This window comes from Megalobrama amblycephala, linkage group LG17 (assembly GCF_018812025.1).
Source record: "Megalobrama amblycephala isolate DHTTF-2021 linkage group LG17, ASM1881202v1, whole genome shotgun sequence".
Classification (NCBI taxonomy): Eukaryota; Metazoa; Chordata; class Actinopteri; order Cypriniformes; family Xenocyprididae; genus Megalobrama; species Megalobrama amblycephala.
The window spans coordinates 17,083,165-17,106,959 of NC_063060.1; the positions used below are offsets into that span (position 1 = coordinate 17,083,165).

The window sequence follows — 23,795 nt, forward strand, 5'->3', positions numbered from 1 at the left end:
TTATAGTGGCGGTGAGTCATACAGAAATGTACAGTACTGTATATAATTCCAAACATTTTCTGCACAACTGTCTGTTACTCCAGTGAGGGTGAGCTGATCTTAAGGGTGCCACTTCCTGTGGGCCCATGGCTGAAGGTGAAGGAAGCAGGTGTGACTGAAGTTCTTCTGGAGGAATTTGTCTTGAAGCCTCTACTGGCCTTGAATTCTGTGAGTCCTACAGCAGAGCTCTACCGGCTGAAGAGGAAGATAATGGACAGTCCTGTCAACTGTGAGTTATTTCACAGTTTCAGAGTTGAACACATGTTTTCCAGCTCTAGACCACTAATTGAGTTAATCTTAACCTCTGGGATTTTCCAGCTTTAGATGCATTTTCTATTCATAAGATTCATGAAATTACTATATAGAGATAGTTCTCTGAAAAATAAAGTTCTGACATATTTTACTCACAACCATATAATTCCAAACCTGTATGATAAAAAATATATATTTAGATGTTTTTTTTTTTTTGTCTCCATACAATGAAAGTCAGTGGAAACTAATGTTGTTTGGTCCCCAATGTTCTTCAGAAATGTTCTTCTTTGTTCAGCAGAAGAAAGAAAGTCAGTAACACTTCATTTGGATATAGTCCACTTTATAAATTCTACTAACTTTAAGTAACTTTGCAACAACATTTTAACTACCAGTATTATAGAGTAGAGTGTCTACTTAACATCTGCTAACACTTTATTGTGATGGTTCCCAACAGACATTCTACTGTATAAAGTAACTTTCTAAGTAACTTTGCAACAACACTGTACATGTCAACATTCTACTAATACTCTAATGCACATTAATGAGAGTTAGTTGACATGTACTGGTGTTGCAAAGTTACTTATTGTTTGTAGAAAGTCAAAAGTGGACTATCGAAATAAAGTATAACCTGAAAGTCTTAGAGGTTTGAAACATGAGTAAATGATGACAGAAACTATGACTAATTTTTAAAGGTGATTATTCTCCATTTTCTCACATCTGTCTTTGTACTTTATTTTTCTCTGCCCAGATCAGGCATTTCTAGTGGCAGATGTCTATTTGGTGTCATTTGATGGGCATCTGTTCAAACTCCCTGCTTCTTGTGACTTCATCCTAGCCGCTGATGTCATCAATCACACCTTCAGCATTGCACTCAAGACTGTCCGGTTCAAACGTCGCTCGCTTGAGGTGCAAATGCAAAACATGGTGATTGCAATTCACCCAAATGGAGAGGTACTTCATATTTTCATTTTGATGTCCAATATTGGTTTCACAGCTAATTTAGAAACTTTATCTGAAAAATGAAATATGATCTAATTAAAAATGTTTATACAAAAATTGCCAATTTTAGGTGGAGGTTAATTGCCACGTAATGAACATACCATACACTAACCATGAAGTGGCTATCAGAAAGGATGGGAATATCATTGAGGTGTCCACTGAGAGAGGACTTCGGGTCTCATGTGACCCTCATTTAGAAGTTTGCAGTGTGATCCTAGATGGATGGCTTCATGGTAAGATCATTAGCAATAAAATGTTGCTAAAACAATATATATATATATATATATATATATATATATATATATATATATATATATATATATATATATATATACAGGTGCTGGTCATATAATTAGAATATCATCAAAAAGTTAATTTATTTCACTAATTCCATTCAAAAAGTGAAACTTGTATATTATATTCATTACACACAGACTGATATATTTCAAATGTTTATTTCTTTTAATTTTGATGATTATAACTGACAACTAAGGAAAATCCCAAATTCAGTATCTTAGAAAATTAGAATATCACTTAAGATCAATACAAAGAAAGGATTTTTAGAAATCTTGGCCAACTGAAAAGTATGAACTTGAAAAGTATGAGCATGTACAGCACTCAATACTTAATTGGGGCTCCTTTTGCCTGAATTACTGCAGCAATGCGGCGTGGCATGGAGTCGATCAGTCTGTGGCACTGCTCAGGTGTTACGAGAGCCCAGGTTGCTCTGATAGTGGCCTTCAGCTCTTCTGCATTGTTGGTCTGGCATATCGCATCTTCCTCTTCACAATACCCCATAGATTTTCTATGGGGTTAAGGTCAGGCTAGTTTGCTTGCCAATTAAGAACAGGGTTACCATGGTCCATTACAACCATTACAACCTCCAATACCCTAAAGTATTGTAAACACAGATTTACTATACTTTTTTTGGCCTTATTTCAGTGACTTAAGTTTTTTGTTTTTTCAATAACCACGCATAAATGTTATTCCTTCAAAAACACAAACATGTACATACATGTTCCTCACATATTATTGTAGCCTAGTTTGTGCTGAATACAGTGTAATGACACTTTTTCCATTAATATGTTTATGAACAACTGAAAAAAGCACAAATGTCAGGGCATGTCAAAACTTCTCCAGGCCCCAAATCAGCCTCAGACTCCAGAGGGTTAAACCAGGTACTGGTAGCTTTGGCACTGTGTGCAGGTGTTAAGTCCTGTTGGAAAATGAAATCTGCATCTCCATAAAGTTGGTCAGCAGCAGGAAGCATGAAGTGCACTAAAACTTCCTGGTATACGGCTGTGTTGACCTTGGACCTCAGAAAACACAGTGGACCAACACCAGCAGATGACATGACACCTCAAACCATCACTGACTGTGGAAACTTTACACTGGACCTCAAGCAACATGGATTGTGTGCCTCTCCTCTCTTCCTCCAGACTCTGGGACCCTGATTTCCAAAGGAAATGCAAAATTTACTTTCATCAGAGAACATAACTTTGGACCACTCAGCAGCAGTCCAGTCCTTTTTGTCTTTAGACGCTTCTGACGCTGTCTGTTGTTCAAGAGTGGCTTGACACAAGGAGTGCGACAGCTGAAACCCATGTCTTCCATACGTCTGTACGTAGTGGTTCTTGAAGCACTGACTCCAGCTGCAGTCCACTCTTTGTGAATCTCCCCCACATTTTTGAATGGGTTTTGTTTCACAATCCTCTCCAGGGTGCGGTTATAACTATTGCTTGTACACTTTTTTCTACCACATCTTTTTCTTCCCTTTGCCTCTCTATTAATGTGCTTGGACACAGATCTCTGTGAACAACCAGCCTCTTTTGCAATGACCTTTTGTGTCTTGCCCTCCTTGTGCAAAGTGTCAATGGTCGTCTTTTGGACAACTGTCAAGTCAGCAGTCTTCCCCATGATTGTGTAGCCTACAGAACTAGACTGAGAGACCATTTAAAGGCTTTTCAGGAGTTTTGAGTTAATTAGCTGATTAGAGTGTGGCACCAGGTGTCTTCAATATTGAACCTTTTCACAATATTCTAATTTTCTGAGATACTGAATTTGGGATTTTCCTTAGTTGTCAATTATAATCATCAAAATTAAAAGAAATAAACATTTGAAATATACCAGTCTGTGTGTAATGAATGAATATAATATACAAGTTTCACTTTTTGAATAGAATTAGTGAAATAAATCAACTTTTTGATGATATTCTAATTATATGACCAGCACCTGTGTGTGTGTGTATATATATATATATATATATATATATATATATATATATATATAGTATACAGTGCTCAGCCCCCTTTGAAAAGTAAAATTTTAAACAATATCTCAATGAACACAAAAACAATTTCCAAAATGTTGACAAGACTGTTTAATATAACATCTATTTAACTTATAACATGAAAGTAAGGTTAATAATATAACTTAGAGAACAAATTTTTCAGTTCTACTCAAATTAGGGTGATGCAAAAATGAGTACACCCCACTGAAAGTCTCTGGAACAAAGCTAAATTTTAGACTACATATGTCTAATTTAACAAGAATTCAACCACAGGTGAGTCTAATTATTCATTACACAGGTGTCCAGCAGACAGTGGGTGTTAAAACCCCTTTTTATGCTGTCAGCAATGGCACCACATGGAAGAGAAATGTCACCTGAGAAAGAAAATAATTTCTTAATTTCTAACAGAAAGGTGAAAGCTACAAGAAGATTAGCAAAGCTTTAATTATCATCAGTCAGAATACTGTAGCAAAAGTCTCCTGCTCTGAACCCAATTTAAAACCTATGGGGAAGAGACAAGTTGAGCATCACTCTCCATCCAGCATCCAGTCTCTAAAAGAGGTCATTCTTGAAGAATGGAAAAAGATAGATGTTGCAAAATGTCGCTAACTCGTTCATTCTATGCCTTGAAGACTTGGTGCTGTCATTAAAAATCATGGAGGCCATACAAAGTACTAGATGTAGTAGTTTTTGTTGTGGGGTGTACTCATTTTTGCATCACCCTAATTTGAGTAAAACTGAAAATGTTCTCTAAGTTATATTACTAACCTTAATTTCATGTTATAAGTTAAACAGATGTTATATTAAACTTAGTCTTGTCAACATTTAGGAAATTGTTTTTGTGTTCATTGAGATATTGTTTAAAATGTTACTTTTCAAAGGGGGTGTACTCATTTATGCTGTGCATTGTATATACCAAATACCACAATCCTGAAGTGAGATCTATCAATCAGAGAAATTCATGTCAAAAGATTACTACAGACTCCTGATGTACACACACATGCTGCCCCAAAATGCAAATTATTCCTGTGATGACAAAGCTGGAATTTTAGGATTCTTTGAGGAACAGGAAGAGGAGGAGAAGGGGAGCAAGCAATAATTTGAAACAGAAATCATTTGTAAATGTCTAATTTTCTCTCATTTTTGATACATTTAATGAATCCTTGCTGAATAAAAGTATCTATTTCTTAAAAATAAATAAATAAAAGCAAAAATCATAGTAAGCCCAAACTTTTGAACAGTAGGATCTATATACACTAAATAGTATATTATAATGCACAAATGTTGAAGACCCAGAGTCAGTAGTTTGTTGTCAATAGTCTTAAAATGATTCACATAATTTGCAGTACTTTTTGGGATAAACAGCTAACACCTTCATAAAGGACAAATGCAAGGACAAATGTCTTGTATCTTTGTCTTTTTTTTTCTAATTATAAAAAAATGCATTGTATTAAATGTTATAAATGTATGATTCATCTCTGAGCTGGCTGGTTTAGTTCAAGGCCTAGAACTAGAACATTTTTTAAGTGGTTATGAAAAAAATTGATGTGAAAATATTTCCTTGAACCAAGGAAAGTGGGCAGTCATTGTTGCTTACTATTATAAATGTTAATATTCTGTAACATGATGTGTTACTACATTTAATGGCCCTTAAAACCACTGTATTCTCTGGTTGCGGTGAATCATTCTAATATGCATCATGGTCTAACATGTTATTTTAATAAATCGTTTTCAGGTGTGTCCACTGGTCTTTTAGGAACCAATGATAATGAGGCAGCTAATGACCTTCTTCAGCCAGATGGCTCCCACACACACAGTGTGCTTCAGTTTACTCACAGCTGGCAGGTATAAGAAACCTGTGAGGAATGTACACCTGTTTAACATGAGATCACAGCTCAACTAAAACAGACATAAACCACAGCATTATTTCTATTATTTTTCTTCATATGTACTTAGCTTGTGCATGCTCTTTTGTATTTTATATAATAATGCATCTTATAACACAATGTATAGTGGGCTAGAAGTAGAGAGTTAAAGCAATAGTTAATTTTATTTCAAGTAATTTACTCTCTGTCATGTCAATCCAAACATGAATTTCTTCTACTGAACAAAAATCTGAAACTTTGGAGAATGTTCACACTGCTCTTATCCATTCAGTAAAGGCAAATAATGACCAGTGTCAAGACCCCAAAAAAGAATACCATAAAAAGAACAGCTCTCAAATTTAATTTGCAGCGGCGCTTTTTTTTTTTTTTTTTTTTTTTTTTTTTTAGTTTTAGTTTTCATGTTAATTTTAGTTCAATCATGACAACTCTCAGAATAGTTTTAGCATGTTATTGTATATGGCAATGTTAAATTGTAATAATATTTCACAGTATTGCTGTTTATGATGAGCTGAGACATGATCACAGAGGGTTTTTTTCACAACCTACCTGACTGAAAGGCCTCATTAATATGCAAGTCATTTCAGGTCATTATTATGTGATTCTTTTGTCTTCTCAGGTGTAAATGGCCCATTATTCATGCAGATTCACGCCTCCATGCATACTGTGTTTCTTGACAAAAAGTGTCTTACAAAAACTAAATCAATATATTGTTTTATATGAAGGAGTAGGCAGCATAATTTTTACATAATTCTGCAAAATTCAGCAAAAACTCTAGTCTACAACCTCCAATACCCAGTCTTGTGAACACAGGTTTAATATACTTTTTTTGGCCTTATTTAAGTTTTTTGTTTTTTCAATAACCACGCATTAACATTATTCCTTCAAAAATACAAACATGTACATACATGTTCCTCACATATTATTGTAGCCTAGTTTGTGCTGAATACAGTGTAATGACACTTTTGTCATTTATATGTTTATGAACAACTGAAAAAAGCACAAATGTCAGGGCATGTCAAAACTTCTCCAAGCCCCAAATCAGCCTCAGACTCCAGTGGGTTAATGTATTTGGTCTTGGCGGACTAGATGTGCTACGCTGCTGCAGAGTAAGTATGGACTTGCTACTGCTAATAGATACAGGCATGCTGCTGTTAGGATGTACGATATGCTGCAGCTGTATTAATAGACATATATAAATACTGTAGTAGATCTAGGCAGGTGGAGCTGGGGGAGGTGGAGGGTTTCAGAGGAGCTCTGATAACGCGCTGCAGGACTAGCCCACAAAAAACACTGAACCAGACTGTTTAAGTGTTGAACAAGCAATTTCATTGGCTGCAGAGGCCAATCAACTTGTGCCATGCGGTAATGATGTGATTGTTGCAGATTGCATATAAGGGACCTATCAGGGATCTATATTGTGTTTTTGGGGCTCAGTTTAACATGTCATAATTCTTTGTTTTTTAAAAAAAGCCATATTTTTCATATATTTTACCTTTATTCTACACCTTTGTTTCCACTGTCATTTGAACAGCTCGTTTGACTTCCTGGTTCTATGAAGCCAAAATAGATTGGTTGATCAGATTGGTTAGCTGGCCCAGTGTATTGTGATTCGCTGAAGCGTCCGGAAACGCCACGCCCCTCACCATTCGTTGTTACCAGAGCTGTTACATGTGCTTCAGTGGAAATGTAAATAACGGTGTCTATATTGCTGTATCAAATTGAGCCCGAATCAGACCCAGATGAAGAGGGTCAAGCAGAACCTCTGTAATCACGGCTTTTAAAGGACGTTTATGAATAGTATTTCATTTTGTATTTGTGTCAAAGTGTTTAGATATGCTGTTACTGCTGTTTGTTAGCTTTCAATATATAGTTTTATCCTGATTAAAGCTTTACTGTAGCCGAATACATGACTGAGTAGTAGCATTTTTGTAAAGGTTGTATTTAATTTATAACATGAACAACTGTTTGTCAATGAACATAGAAGTTTGTTGGTGTTTGTTAGCATTTGTTGGAGAAGTATGCACTAGAATTTAGCTAACTGGCTAGCAAAGCAAAAACGCTTTGGTCTTTAAGTCCTTGATGCAACCAAAAATAGCAACAGAACTATACATTTAAAAGACATGTACAAACAATAAACTACTTACAGTTTGGGGCTGATAAACAGCAGCTTCTGCTTTTAAAGTGGGAACTGCTTCTTTCAGTAATAGCCTTTGTGCAAATCCAGCATTGAACTCGTGTAGATTCTGGAAGCTGTCTTCAGCAGTGCATCAAGTGTAGAAAATATCACAGATTGTAATGGGTTCTATTATCTTTTGACGTGTCGCGTCGCTCGCATCCAGTGTACACAACTCTTCCGCTTCCACATGCTGTGCGGCATGGCCTCGCCCACTTTGTTGCGTGTTCCCGGGGGCGTTTTGCAGGGTTTATGATGTCACCATCCCAGGAAGAAGCTCGTTGTAGTCCAAACCGGTCATTTTTGTAGGCATTAAACTGCCTTAACTTTAAAAGACAATATCTCCGTTTGCATTGAACTTTCAGCGCTGTAACTTTGCAGATACTGTTTATGCTCAAGCAGCAACATTACACACTAAGTAAAGTTAAAAAAGTGAAATCGCAATGAACCACACCTTTAAAGGGTTAGTTCACCCAAAAATGAAAATTCTTTCATTAATTACTCACCCTCATGTCGTTCCACACCTGTAAGACCTTTGTTCATCTTCGGAACACAAATTAAGATATTTTTGATGAAATCCAATGGCTCAGTGAGGCCTGCATTGCCAGCAAGACAATTAACACTTTGAACATAAACAGTATCTGCAAAGTTACAGCGCTGAAAGTTCAATGCAAACAGAGATATTGTCTTTTAAAGTTAAGGCAGTTTAAAGGTCCCGTTTCTCGTGTTTTTTTGAAGCTTTGATTGTGTTTATAGTGTGCAATATAACATGTGTTCATATTTCGCGTGTAAAAAAACACAGTATTTTTCACATAATTTACTTATCTGTATACCGCTGTTTCCACTGTCATAAAAACGGGCTGATGACTTCCTTGTTCTATGAAGTCCCTCCTTCAGAAATACGTAACGAGTTCTGATTGTGCCAGCGGTTCCTGTGTTGTGATTCGACAGCAGTTTAGCGCATCTTGCCTGGAAAGGTCACGCCTCTTACCATAACGTGGAGATGCATGCGCTCAGTGTTATTGTAAACATGTCTTTAATTTTACCCTATCAATTTGAGCCGGAATCAGACCCGGTGATTGGACTGCGGGATGAAAATAACAGCGTTTCGACGACATGGCGACAAACACACTCTACAAACGCAACTCTTGTGTATTCCTGTGGGCGGAGGTTAGTCAAAAAACTGTTTTAGTGACGGCATTAAAGAAGGAAGTAGAGGGATGTAGTCCAAACTGGCCGTTCGATGTAGGCGACTTCTGTTAAATAAAATATCTCGCTTGGCATTGAACTTTGAGCTTTAAAATTTTACAGATTTTATTTATACTCTAACAACAACATTACACACTAACTAAAGTTTGAAACATGGGATCACGAAGAACGGGACCTTTAATGCCTTTAATAATTTTAGCGTTTAATTTATTGCCAAGGCAACATTTGTAATTTTCATTTAGTTTGTTTTACAACTAATATTTATATTTTATTTTTTAAAAATGTTTAAGTTAACGATAATAAAGTTAATTTGTAGTTGCACCTTTTCAGACGTATGAACCTTTGTGGTTCCACTGTATGGAAAAAGAACAGTGTCAACATTAATCCAAACATCTTTTATGTTCCACGGGAGAGAAGAATGTCATGCGGATTTGCAATGGCACGAGGGTGTATGAGTAAAGACTGTGTGAATCTAATGTAATTTTCATGCCGTTTGCTTTAGGTGGATTTGGAATGTTCCAGCTGGAATGCTGAAATCTGTCAGAATGGCACTGCCGACTCCCTGTCGTGCAAATTTCTGTTCTTGTCCACAAATTCTCCTTTGAGCCCTTGTTTCAGAGTGGTAACTACTCCATTTCCTTTCACTCAATGACATGTGCTAACTATTACAAGCCAGCGTATATAAAGATCCCTTTCATTGGATTGATCAAAGGACATCCACTCCTTGGGGGAAGTGAGGAAATGAAAAAGAGAATGAAAGAATGCAATAGTAAACAACAAAATGAACTTCAAATGAATTCTCTTTATGTCACACTGTTTTTATTTTTACATTGCATTAATGAGTATACATTGTCTTTTTTAGGTGGACCCTATGCAGTTCATTTTGAAGTGTGAAGAAATGGAGTGCAAACACGATGAGCATGCAGATGTTTCAAAACCAGCCTTTTGCACACTGGCCTCTGCCTATATCCATCTATGCCATAGAAATTATGTTCCACTGGAGCTGCCAGTGCAGTGTGGTCAGTATTCCCCCTTGTCATGATGACTGCACATGCTGTGAAATCTATAACTGTATTTTAAATACATAACCACTAGGACTGCACGATTTAGTCAAATAATTTCATTCAGATAAATCTGAATGTAAAAATATTGTGGTTGTAATTTGATCTGCAGCATAGCGAGCATTTAATATTGCTCTTGACTGGATATCAAAGCTAAAAGAACTAAAAAGTCTCATTTTAAACAGTGTGCAAAAATGATTTTGGGAGCTTCTTTTTTTTATTTTCTTTTTTCTTTCCCTTTTCCCTTTTTTTTTTTTTTTATAGCAAATTATGTATTTTATTTCTCAAACTTAATAGTTACTCTTCACACTCACTGTAAGATCTCTATAAAAGAGACAAACTCAGCTGACCAAAGAGCTGAAAAGAGCTGACCAAAAAGTGAACTGAATAAAAAGGAATCCAGTTTTCTTAGCATTCATACTGTATATGGGCTTGAAAGTAGACTCAAATCACTTTTTGTCTACTTTTTGTCAAAGTTCACACTGTTTCAACTCAGTCCTATTGAATAATATAATTCTCCTTACCCTTGTCCTCCTTCTCCTCTTCCTTCTTCTTCTTCTCCTTCTCTTTCTTCTTCTCCTTCTCTTCATTTCATCATCCTTCTCCTCGTCCTCCTTTTTATCCCTCTCTTCTCTCTTCCTCCTCATTGTCCTTCTTCTTCTCCTCATTCTTCTCCTCCTCCTCCTCCTCAACCTCCTCCTGCTCCTTCACCTTCTCCTCCTTCTCCTAATTTTTCTCCTTCTCTTTCTCCTCCTTATCCATCCCCTTCTCCTCCTTCTTCTTCTCCTTCTCCTCCTTTTCCCTTTCCTTCTCCTCCTCTTCCTTCTCCTTCACCTTCTCCTCCTTTTTTCTCCCTCTCTTCCTCCTCCTTGTCCTCCTCCTCTTTCTTTTCCTCCTCTCTTTCCCTCTCCTTCTCCTCCTCTTCCTTCTCCCCCTCCTCCTTTTCCCTCTCCTTCTCCTCCTTTCCCTCTCCTTCTCCTCCTCTTCCTTCTCCTCATCCTCTTTTGCATTCTCCTCCTTCTCCTCCTTTTCTTCCTCTCTTCCTCCTCCTTGTCCTTCTCCTCATTTTTCTCCTCCTCCTTTTTCTTCTCCAACTCCTTTCCCCCTCTCCTTCTCCTCATCCTCCTCCTTCTCCTCCTCTTTCTCCTTCTCTTCCTCCTCCTCCTTCTTCTCCTCCTCCTTTTCCCTCTCCTTCTCCTCCTCTTCCTTCTCCCCCTCCTCCTTTTCCCTCTCCTTCTTCTCCTTTCCCTCTCCTTCTCCTCCTCTTTCTTCTCCTCATCCTCTTTTGCCTTCTCCTCCTTCTCCTACTTTTCTTCCTCTCTTCCTCCTCCTTGTCCTTCTCCTCATTTTTCTCCTCCTTTTTCTTCTCCAACTCCTTTTGCCTCTCCTTCTCCTCCTCCTCCTCCTCCTCCTCCTCCTCCTTCTCCTCATCCTCTTTTGCCTTCTCCTCCTTCTCCTACTTTTCTTCCTCTCTTCCTCCTCCTTGTCCTTCTCCTCATTTTTCTCCTCCTTTTTCTTCTCCAACTCCTTTTGCCTCTCCTTCTCCTCATCCTCCTCCTCCTCCTCCTCCTCCTTCTCCTCATCCTCTTTTGCCTTCTCCTCCTTCTCCTACTTTTCTTCCTCTCTTCCTCCTCCTTGTCCTTCTCCTCATTTTTCTCCTCCTTTTTCTTCTCCAACTCCTTTCGCCTCTCCTTCTCCTCATCCTCCTCCTTCTCCTCCTCCTTCTCCTTCTCCTCCTAAACTCGTGCTGAGAAACTCATGCTGAGACATTTGTTTGGTTCAAGCACATATTGCGATCCATTTTGAGGCCACTTGTACTGATGAAAACATTGTCATGACAGAGATTTTATTTATTTTATTAAATAACTGCCTTTTGCTAAAGTAGTCACAATATTCATAATTCTTGTGCTTTAATTTCAGTGTAAGAGATGTCCAGTTTACAGCAGCAATGCTCTATTCCCCATAAGGACAGGAAGCGTCAGCTGACCTGCTTGAAATATGAACAGGAACATGTACAAAATCATTACTGTTAGTATCTTTATTACTAATACTATTACTATTATTACTATTATAGCCTACTATGACTAATTATTGACTAAAACTAATTTGCTACCATTCACTCTTAAAAATAAAGGTTCCAAACGGGGTTTTCACAGTTATGCCATAGAAGAACCATTTTTTGTTCCCTGAAGAACCTTTCAGTGTACAGTTCATAAAAGAACTATGTTTTTCTTAATGTGAAGAATATTTTAATAATCTAAAGTACCTTTTCCATTATAAAGATGTTAAAAATTCCTCAATTATTTAAAAAAAATAACATTTATTTTTAAGAGTGTATGCAGAATTCCATGCCAAGAACATAGAATTATATACAGTGGGTACGGAAAGTATTCAGACCCCCTTAAATTGTTCACTCTTTATTATATTGCAGCCATTTGCTAAAATCATTTAAGTTCATTTTTTTTCCTCATTAATGTACACCCAGCACCCCATATTGACAGAAAAACACAGAATTATTGACATTTTTGCAGATTTATTAAAAAAGAGAAACTGAAATATCACATGGTCCTAATTATTCAGACCCTTTGCTCAGTATTTAGTAGAAGCCCCTTTTGATCTAATACAGCCATGAGTCTTTTTGGGAAAGATGCAACAAGTTTTTCACCCCTGGATTTGGGGATCCTCTGCCATTCCTCCTTGCAGATCCTCTCCAGTTCTGTCAGGTTGGATGGTAAACGTTGGTGGACAGCCATTTTTAGGTCTCTCCAGAGATGCTCAATTGGGTTTAAGTCAGGGCTCTGGCTGGGCCATTCAAGAACAGTCACGGAGTTGTTGTGAAGCCACTCCTTCATTATTTTAGCTGTGTGCTTAGGGTCATTGTCTTGTTGGAAGGTAAACCTTTGGCCTAGTCTGAGGTCCTGAGCACTCTGGAGAAGGTTTTCGTCCAGGATATCCCTGTACTTGGCCGCATTCATCTTTCCCTCGATTGCAACCAGTCGTCCTGTCCCTGCAGCTGAAAAACACCCCCACAGCATGATGCTGCCACCACCATGCTTCACTGTTGGGACTGTATTGGACAGGTGATGAGCAGTGCCTGGTTTTCTCCACACATACCGCTTAGAATTAAGGCCATCTTGGTCTCATCAGACCAGAGAATCTTATTTCTCACCATCTTGGCAAACTCCATGCAGGCTTTCATGTGTCTTGCACTGAGGAGAGGCTTCCGTCGGGCCACTCTGCCATAAAGCCCTGACTGGTGGAGGGCTGCAGTGATGGTTGACTTTCTACAACTTTCTCCCATCTCCCGACTGCATCTCTGGAGCTCAGCCACAGTGATCTTTGGGTTCTTCTTTACCTCTCTCACCAAGGTTCTTCTCCCCCGATAGCTCAGTTTGGCTGGACGGCCAGCTCTAGGAAGGGTTCTGGTCGTCCCAAACGTCTTCCATTTAAGGATTATGGAGGCCACTGTCCTCTTAGGAACCTTAAGTGCAGCAGAAATTTTTTTGTAACCTTGGCCAGATCTGTGCCTTGCCACAATTCTGTCTCTGAGCTCTTCAGGCAGTTCCTTTGACCTCATGATTCTCATTTGCTCTGACATGCACTGTGAGCTGTAAGGTCTTTCCTAATCAAGTCCGAATCAGTAAAATCAAACAAAGCTGGACTCAAATGAAGGTGTAGAACCATCTCAAGGATGGTCAGAAGAAATGAACAGCACTTGAGTTAAATATATGAGTGTCACAGCAAAGGGTCTGAATACTTAGGACCATGTGATATTTCAGTTTTTCTTTTTTAATAAATCTGCAAAAATGTCAACAATTCTGTGTTTTTCTGTCAATGTGGGGTGCTGTGTGTACATTAAAGGTGATAAAGAGGATCTTTTCGTCGACTGAGAAACCAAAGACTGTTACTGAGTTTTTGAAATGAGCGCATGCGTAAGAACAACCCCCCCTCCTTTCGAGGGAACGCCTCCCAAAACTCGTGCACGAGTATTGGAACACGAGTGTTTACCACCGGCATTCGCTGTGTCGTGTTAGTGGATTCATTATGTCGGACTCACCGCAGGTAACTCATAATCTGCAGTTGTTACTCCTGTCTCCGGACAAAAACATCGCATGCGGCGCCTGTGGAGTGTGGAAAGTTACTGGAGCGCGCAGCCGCACTCGTCTCTGACAAGGAACGTCATGCAGTGATTGACAAGCCAGAGAGCCAATCCGCGCACGTCTCTCACAAGGAATGTCACGGCAGTGATTGACAAGCCAGAGGGCCAATCGTTTACGCGATGATCGCGTAAACGATTGGCTGATGTTTTTAAGGCCCTACCTCGTGCACAGATGATGTATATTAATTTTATTCCTTTCAGTGCACCTAATAAATAGTCTTTCATCAGTTAGTAAAGACAGTTTCAAGTAATATTGCAAAAATGTATAAAACAAAACATCCTCTTTAGCACCTTTAATGAGGAAAAAAAATTAACTTAAATGATTTTAGCAAATGGCTGCAATATAACAAAGAGTGAAAAATTTAAGGGGGTCTGAATACTTTCCGTACCCACTGTGTATGCATATATATATATATATATATATATAAATCACTCCAATGTTGGTCACTAATTAATATACAGTAAATGCACTATTTTCTAAATGTATTTGTAAAGTTAGAAACTGGTACATCAGTATAATTTAATCTTTTTTATTGTTGTTATTTAACCATTTTTAACATATTACATGTTGGTAGATCATCATGTGAATTACTAGTAATAACACAACTAGCCTTTGTTTAATTACAAGCAGCTTCACAAAACAATTACACAAGTGTATGTAGGTACATTATTACTGTAACTGTACCAGTAAGTGTGTCCATTTATGATATTTACCACTTTTACTGTATTTCAATATAGAGAAGAACTCTATACTGTTTATTAAAAAATAATCAGCAACTAAATCAAAAGATGAAACCATCTGGACACTGCACAACTTCACTGACTTATGAATGTTCATTTCAAGAAGTTGATCTAAAGGATCTGCTATGATAACTTATAATAATTAATATCCTCCTGTAAGCTTAAATGTGCATTAGCTCTACATTGTACTTGATTCTCTGCCAATAAAAGCTTCATAGATCTTTCTGTATTAAAGTGATGTTATCCAAACCCATAAGTTATATCTGCATACTGACTGCATGTGGGAGACGTTTGGCTTGTGTTCTCCTGTTACTCCTTGAAGCGGGATGCATGACAGGTTTTCCAGACATGATGTATGGCAGAAATGTTCCTTTTACCGGATGATCTCATGAAGATCATGTAAGATCAGAACCCTGTCAAATCACTATAAAAATTCAAATGTGCGTTGTGTAAAAGATCTCCATAACAGATATTTATGATACTCCAGATGAATCTGTGCTCTAGTTCTGTTGTCTTACAGATAATTAATGTGAAAGTTTATTTTTAAATATTACCTAGTTTGTAGAAGGGTCAGGGATGAGTGGTTATAAATAATCACAGTGAAATCTAACGGTTATTTCAGAAAGTTCAAAAAAAGTTCATGAAACACTGGTAGACAGCAATCTGAATAAGCATTTTACAGTACCTTTCTCTGTATTTGTTGGTGTATAAACTTATATGTTCAAGTTTATAGTAGGGGTGTCCCGTTTTTTTGCCCTCGAGTCCGAGTCCGAGTCATTTGATTTTGAGTATCTACCGATACCGAGTCCCGATCCGATACTGATATAATACATAAAAAAGAATAAAGAAGAGCGAAAAAACAGATCCAGGATCCAGGAACAGTGCTTTTCAGGTTTTTCAGGTATCTAACAGTAGTTTTCACGTACAGAAAATGGATAAAGTAATCAAATATAAAATATCACTGCATATTATCTTTACTGTATAAAATAAATAAAGATTAATCATTATTGAAGTTACAAAAACTATTCAGTCAAGAGCAGTGAGTGATTTCTTTGTTATTTGTTGTTTGATTTAACATTAAAAACAGGCAGCAGGAATAGTTTTTTTCCCTATAGGACATGCACGATCCAGTACATATACTGTTACACATGTGCCTTTCTTTCTCGACTAATATACGTTCACTTAAGACATAACCGACTATGTTTGCTAGGATACTCGCTAAGACGGGCATGTTGACATAATTCTTGTATGAATTTGTCCGCTGAAGCGCAAGACTTGAACGAGAACTCAGTATTTGCGCGCTGACTGAAATAAGCGTGTGCGCGCTTCGGATGAGCGCACACAAATCTTCTCACAGCGCGTGCGAGTTCTCTTTCGCGTTTTGTTCTTGAAGGTTTAAATCAGCAAGGCTTAAATGAGTTAGTTTAAACAAAGATAGCAGCGTGTGCTGTTCAGGTCTCACCTGCGCTCGCGCTATCAACGGCGATGACGGCGTAAATGACTGGACATTAGAGCAGACGGCACTGGCAGTTAACAGTTTACAAAGAGTAACTGTTTTGTCCACGCGTTCTGATTATTGTTGTTGTAACGTTTTGCGCATCCATCGACTGAAACATACATTATCTGAACTCTGTCTGTCTGTTTCCCACGTTGCTATTTTAAACAAACCATAACCAATAGATGCGTCTTCATTCGAGATGGACCGCGGTGCAAGTGCGTACCGAACCGTAAGTGGAGAACCGTACGGTTCGATTTTTTACAGAGAACCGTTGCACCCCAATACATATATATCCGAGTCCTGATCGGGAGGTAACGTCCGATTCCGATCGAGTCTGAAACCACGTGATCGGGCCCGATTTCCGATCGCGTGATCGGATCTGGACATCCCTAGTTTATAGTAACAGGTCAGTTTTGGGGTGGAATAGCTCAGAGTTTTGTTTGTGTGCAATGTTATTAACCCACACAGAAACAGCTAAACATTTGACTTCTTTGACAGTTCGTCTGTGTTCCAACCTGATTAATATATAGCCTAAATTATAAACCATTACAGAAAATATAATTTTAAGACTTTTTGAGATTGTGGGCTACCACAAAGTTTGCTTCCACAAATTGCCTTCTTTCAGACTAGTGGAAAGAAAATATAAAATACACATTCAAGTATTTATTTTATTACATTTCATCTATCTTTTTTCTCCTGCATTGAGTCAGAAGTCACCACTTAAAGGGATAGTTCACTCAAAAATGAAAATTACCCCATGATTTACTCAACCTTATGCCATTCTAGGTGTATATGACTATCTTCTTTCAGATAAATACAATCAGAGATTGTATTCAGAGACTCCAGTGGGTTAATAAAGGCCCTCTGAAGCTAATACAAATTAATTGTCTTAATGTACTGTGATTATGGTGATATCTATGAGTTCATTTTGTTTTACCCTATTCACTTATAAAAGTATACTTTTATTAACTAAAAAATAGGGCAATTTAGTTGCAAGAAGTAGGCCTATTGAAGTACACTTACAAGTATACTAAATTGATATTAGCTACATAAAATACTTGGAAAATATACTTCACTTAAGTTTACTTTAAAAAATGGAACTTTTTGTAACTGAGCTCTTATTCCTGTTGCTTGTACAAAAAATTTTTGTTAAAAAAAAATGCTCATTTGCAATATCATGTCTTATTATAAATAATTAAAGGGGCTATATGTAAGCATTTCCTAATAGGCCTATTAATAGTTTTTTTATTATTATTATTTCCAATGTGTGAACAGCTTAATGAAACTTAAAAAAAAAAAAAAAAAAAAAATGAGATCCAACTTCTTAGGTTATCTATGAAAGCATGTAGATTTGTGTGAAGGGACGTTTTTGCCGGGAAAATGCATCACTATGGAGTGTGTGCACGAATGTGAGCATGAATAAGTTGCTGGCTGCAGTTCACTTAATGGCCAACGGTGTCGCTAATAACAAATGTTTCTGAATTAACTGACTTTAGCTATGCACAAATGTCAGTGATTATAGTCACCATGCTTTTCTGAAAATTTGACAGACCTCATCAATTAAAATACAGCATAAAGCACTTTTATGTATAAGACACCTGCAGGATTTAAATGAATCTAAGTGTTGTAGCTGAAAACAGCTGCAGATTCATAAATGTACCACATGGTACTGGAATCAAAAGCTTGACTTTTGAGGAAATCCATACACTTCTTTTATTTGATGTAAGTTCCTCTATAAAGCAGCACTGGATTTTGCAGCATTTCATTCATTGGTTTCTGATAATCTCCACTGAGGCATCAGTCTCTTTTATAATATGCAAGAGTTCATGTCCACACTAGGAAGATCACAACCCTTTGTCTTTGAAGACACACCACAACCTGAGATGAATCCAGACCTGCTTATAGTATGCAAGGGAGATTTATGACTTTGTCTTGGCACCAAATCAAATCACAGATCCTTTTTTAGAGCTTTTTAGAAGAATAATATCTTGAAAGTAATGTTCCCAAAAGGCAGTTCTAAATGTTTTTATTACAAAGAATTTTGTAGAGAGCACATTGAACATGTTTCCCCCCTCCCAATAATATTCAGTCAATATGACCTGACAGTAGTAGAAATATATGATGATAGATATCTGGCAACTTTTCTCTAAGAAGCTTTTCATCCACAGTAAAGCGTCTGCTTGACATTCACGTATACTTTTCTTTTCATGTAGAAATCAGAAACATGAAAAAATGCCATATGACAGTGGAATCATCACAGTAGATGAACATCTTAAAACTTATTATTAAGATCACAGTATGAGGATAACATTAGTTTCACATTTACTGCACCTAAAATTACTTGAATTAGCTTAGTTTTTTAGGCACTGTTACACTGATGCTGTACAGGTTAAACAGTTTAGATATGCCCCTTGCTTAACAGGAGCTGAAATATATTGAGACTAATCACAAAAATGAAACTTTTCCAGCAAGATTCCTACAAGAGTTCACTGTGATAGCATCTCCAGTTGGCAAAGCAGTCGTATAGTGTCATCATGGTGCAAATAGAGAGCGAAGAACTCCAGTCATGTGGTAGTTAAATATTCACTGTACAGTTAGTTAAATGTCATGTATGATCCATGGCATTCTATATAGCAGAATCAGAGTGTGTAGAAGCACGTGTAAATCCTGAATGGTACACAGCTACTTGTGTGATATATAGCGGTGGTTCTCTTATTGTGGATCTGGAGGTCTGTTCTGAACAAACATTTGCTAAATGCTATATAAAAAAATACAGAAAACTCTTGTAACACTTTACAGTAAAATCCCATTAACATGTTAATGCATTAATTAACGTTAACTAATACTGAGCAATACAATGCAATTAACCTCACTGAAACCTCTATTTCTTCTTGTTTTAAAAAAAAACGAGGGATGAGTCATTTTTGTGGTAATCAACTTTATACCAGTTCACCCAAAAATTAAAATTCTGTAATTTATTACTCACCCTCATGTCGTTCCACATCTGTAAGACCTTTGTTCATCTTCGGAACACAAATAAATGATAAAATCCGATGGCTCATTGAGGCCTGCATTGCCAGCAAGATAATTAGCACTTTCAGATGTCCAGAAAGCTACTAAAGACAAATTTAAAACAGTATGTGTGACTACAGTGGTTCAAACTTAATGTTTATGAAGCTTTTGGATCAGTGGTTCAGAGTAAACAACGCTTCATAAGTGTTTTGAAATTTCAATGGTTCACCACTGGGGGGCGTGACTTGATAAACGCAGTTTGATACGCGCTCCGAACCACTGATTCGAAACAAAAGATTCGTTAAATTTCATGAAGCAGTGTTTTGAAATCGCCCATCACTAGGTATTGTTGAATAAAGTTATTATTTTGTTTTTTTGGTGCACAAAAAGTATTCTTGACGCTTCATAACATTAAGGTTGAACCACTGTAATCACATGAACTGTTTTAAATATGTTTTTAGTAGCTTTCTGGGCATCTGAAAGTGTTAATTGTCTTGCTGGTAATGTAGGCCTCACTGAGTCATCGGATTTTATGAAAAATATCTTTATTTGTGTTCCAAAGATGAATGAAGGTCTTACAGGTTTGGAATGACATGAGGGTGAGTAATTAATGACAGAATTTTAATTTTTGGATGAACTAACCCTTTAAAGTGAAAGGCTGTAATCGAACGCTACAGTATTTTGGCACAAATTAATCTTGGTAGAAGCTTGTCAAATTATACAGATGCCGTCATCATCAAAAACCATGAAGAAAACTGGTTTTGTGTGGTGAATTTTTGGAAACTGATATCAAGATACCATCAAACTTTGAGAAATATTTAGAAACTAAATGTCTAAACTCAATTTTAATGATGTTTTTCTTTCTTTTTGTTTGATAAACAGTATTGGATGAGCAATGCTGAAGTAAAAGCAATCGAGAACCAACAATATATATATACGTGTGTGTGTGTGTGTGTGTGTGTGTGTGTGTGTTTAAGGCCATTAGGTCTTCTTGGGGCAGAGGTGTCCCAGTCTCCAGCAGTGGCAGATGGTGTTGAAGAGCCTGCAGTGGCAGGAAGCACATGGATCACAGCAGGGAGTGAGCGAGGAGCAGCTCTCCATCAGACCGGCACAGCGCCGCGCTGGAGTCTGGGCTGGAGAAACGGCCTCAGGCCTGGGCTTAGGTCTCTGGAGGACACATATTTTCATGAGAAATGAATAAACAGAGTAAAGAACTGCTAATACATTTATATCAACTCAAGGTTTTTAATGTAAAAAGGATCAACTCCATTTCCAAGAAGGAATATTACTGTTGCTCTTGCAAAAGGACGGATGTGCATCAGTCCACTTGAACAATGTTATGTTTGTTTTATTAAGGTCCACATTTTAGAAGACCCTAAATAACACGGAGTGATGTGTGGAACGTACCACCACATGATGTCTCTGCTGAGACAGATAGCGAGTCCTGGCAAAGAGTCTTTTTGGTTTCTCCTGATTCCACACTCCTGTTGGGACACACAGATGCCCTGGTTTAGGATTTTAAACATATATACATTTGTGTTTTTTGTGTGTGTGCGAGAGAGAGAGAGAGAGAGAGAGAGAGAGAGAGAGAGAGTTCACACACATGCCACAAGTGGGAGAAGCCCAGGTGGCACTTGAAAGAGACAGCGATAGATATTTCCCGTCAGCCTGTTCACGAGATGCCTGCTGAAAATAATGAGCCTTTCACTGGAGCTTTTAAATGCAGGGTATTGAATAGTGAGACTGTGTGTGAAAAAATGCTACAAAATCGGTTTTCTCCTAAAGCTCATTATAGTGACGTTGATGGTAGCTGCAAATCCATGAGAAGAAAAAAAGCCTTTGTGTTTATAAAGAATGTTTATACATGGAATGGTTACAGTATTTGTGAAAACCAACACATCATCAACACGTCATCAGGTGACAGAGTGAATGATCTAACGTCATGTGATCAGTAGTGAAAGATGAAACGTCATCAGAACACATGATAAATTATGTCATTATATGACATAATTCATTAGTGAATGGCCAAGCAGGTGTTTTGTCAAGTGGAACACACACACACACACACACACACGTTTGCTTTTGTGAATTGTGGGGACATTCCATAGGCTTAATGGTTTTTATACTGTACAGACCGTATTTTCTATCGCCCTACACCTAAACCTACCCATCACAGGAAACTGTGCACATTTTTAGTTTCTCAAAAAAACTAATTCTGTATGATTTATAAGCCTTTTGAAAAATGGGCACATGGGGTAATGTCCTCATAAGTCACCCTCTCCTTGTAATACCTATGTCATACCAGTGTCATTATACAAACTTGTGTCCTGATATGTCACAAAAATGCACACACACACACACACACACACACACACACACACACACAAACACAAAACATTTAAAAAATGCAAACCTGAATAGTAATGCAATATTAAGAAAAAATTAAAAATACTCAAGCTCAAGTTAAGCACATCAGGTGTACAATGTCTTTTAATTTAATTACAAATTACTATATATAATGTATTTAATATAGCTAATTGCTAATTATATTAAATTAATTTGCTGGCTATTATAAAAATAACATGTATATGAAACAGTAACTATCATTATACTAAAATTAATATTAAATTTTGGTTTTAGGCTGCTGATCTTTATATATATATATATATATATATATATATATATATATATATATATATATATATATATGGACACACACACACACATAATTACTTTTTATAATATGATGCATATTATTATATAGGCTACATTATATTATATACAGTAACAATTATTTTTAAGTAAATGTTGGTTAAATTATTTCATATTCATTTTACACATATTTTAATAATGTTACATACTTATATAAATAATTATAATTTAATATAATTTATAATATGTGGACATCCAACTAGTACAGAAACTATCATTATAGTAAATTGAATATTAAACGATAGTTACAGGATTCTGGTTAAATTATTATATTTTTATATATCATTTTAAATAAAATATAAGCTGCCTATTATATAATTCCATATAGACCTATTTTATAATCAAATCTGGGTACATACACCTATATACATTTTTATACATATTAACAATACTAAATTTAATATTACATGTTGGTTTAAACTGGTTTAAGTGCGGGCTGCTGGTTAAATTATTATATTTGTATTCATTTTAAATAAATTATAATATAATACGTGTTACCTGTTGTTATGGCAGAGCTGTGGTGCGCCACGTCGTTTTCGTGTTTTTTGCGCGCATCTATCCTGTTCGCTTCACATGTGATGGACTGAACAACTGTGAAGAACAAGCAGATCAACAGCACAAATCCTTTCATCACTGCCGTCGTCATTTGCCGATCAAATGGAGTGTTTAGGTGTGTCGGGTTAGCGTTAGACTGTCCCCATAGAGATCACTCAACAAGTGAGGACTGTGTTGAAGCCCATTCGCAGCGTTTATAAAGCAAGAACTCATCCACGCCCACTCGAGCACTCCTCATTCAGCTCAAGAAGAAAACACCGAGCCAAAGTCTCATCTGTTTCAACGCGACAGTTGCCAATCACCAATCATTACTAAAATGAACACAGCTAAAAGAATCTGACATGACCATATTTAAGCTTCTTGCGCTGCTCACACTTGAAAATAAAGGTTCTTTGCCGTTTATGGTTCCATCATGAAGAACATTTAGCATCCATGGATCCTTTCCAGTGGAAAAGGTACTTTAGATTTTAAAAATGTTCTTTACACTGAGATAAAAACGGCTGTGACACTTTACAATAGTAAACATGACTAAGAATTAGCAATAATTCTAGAGCATACTTAGTTCATGCTTATTCCAGCATTATGAAAATCAAAAATTGTAAAGTGTTACCAAAATGGCTCTCTTAAGAACTGATTGCTGAAAGCTTCATTGTAAAAAAGTGCCAACCTGCAGTTGTAGCCTAGCTGTTTTTTAACCTATTATTTTAACCTTCATTTTTATTTTGTTGATATAAATGAATGTATCTATAGGTTGATTCAGGAGTATTAAACAATATTTATGACTTGAATAAAACCAGTTAATTTAGATGTTATCATTTATAGGCTAAATGGTAGCCTATGAAAACATCTAAATTAACTGTTTTTTCCAGCTTTCTTTGGGGAACCAAAAATTCTTCTGTACACAACACTCAAGTTTCTTTATTGTGATTGATGGTTCCATGAAGACGCTTTAACGTCAGCCTTTCCATTACACAGTGAAAAAAAAGAAGGAGAAAAAAAAAGATTATTCTTGTTCTTTGGATTATTAAGTGTTCTTCACACTAAATAAAGGAACTTTTTACTAAAAGATTATGTGGTGAACCAAAAATGGTTCTGATGATACTCTATAACTAATGAAGCCATTTATACGAGTTTATGTCTAACTTGATCATAAACTTGATTACCTGAAGTTTATAGCCTTGCAAGATGTTTTGACATTAGAGTTCTTTG

At 36.9% G+C, this 23,795-nt stretch overlaps 2 protein-coding genes across 2 annotated transcripts in view; one reads left to right on the forward strand and one right to left on the reverse strand.

Annotated features, from left to right (window-relative positions):
- The window catches only part of LOC125251888, a 96,998-nt gene extending 84,661 nt beyond the window's left edge, over window positions 1–12,337 (forward strand). The window contains exons 57-63 of the mRNA XM_048164985.1: window positions 84–268; window positions 1,040–1,242; window positions 1,361–1,523; window positions 5,316–5,425; window positions 9,351–9,470; window positions 9,711–9,867; window positions 11,830–12,337. Of these exons, the coding sequence (XP_048020942.1) occupies window positions 84–268; window positions 1,040–1,242; window positions 1,361–1,523; window positions 5,316–5,425; window positions 9,351–9,470; window positions 9,711–9,867; window positions 11,830–11,834 (943 nt within the window). The 3' untranslated portion in view covers window positions 11,835–12,337. The remainder of the gene's footprint in view (window positions 1–83; window positions 269–1,039; window positions 1,243–1,360; window positions 1,524–5,315; window positions 5,426–9,350; window positions 9,471–9,710; window positions 9,868–11,829) is intronic.
- A 7,680-nt stretch (window positions 12,338–20,017) lies between these two features.
- Window positions 20,018–22,773, reverse strand: asip2b (agouti signaling protein, nonagouti homolog (mouse) 2b). Its single transcript, XM_048164807.1, has 3 exons — window positions 22,530–22,773; window positions 20,727–20,803; window positions 20,018–20,486 (listed from the first exon to the last, which is right to left on the reverse strand). Exons 1-3 carry the CDS (start codon window positions 22,675–22,677, stop codon window positions 20,301–20,303), a joined length of 411 nt encoding a protein of 136 aa, XP_048020764.1. The 5' UTR covers window positions 22,678–22,773; the 3' UTR covers window positions 20,018–20,300.
- Between the last annotated feature and the right edge of the window lie 1,022 nt (window positions 22,774–23,795).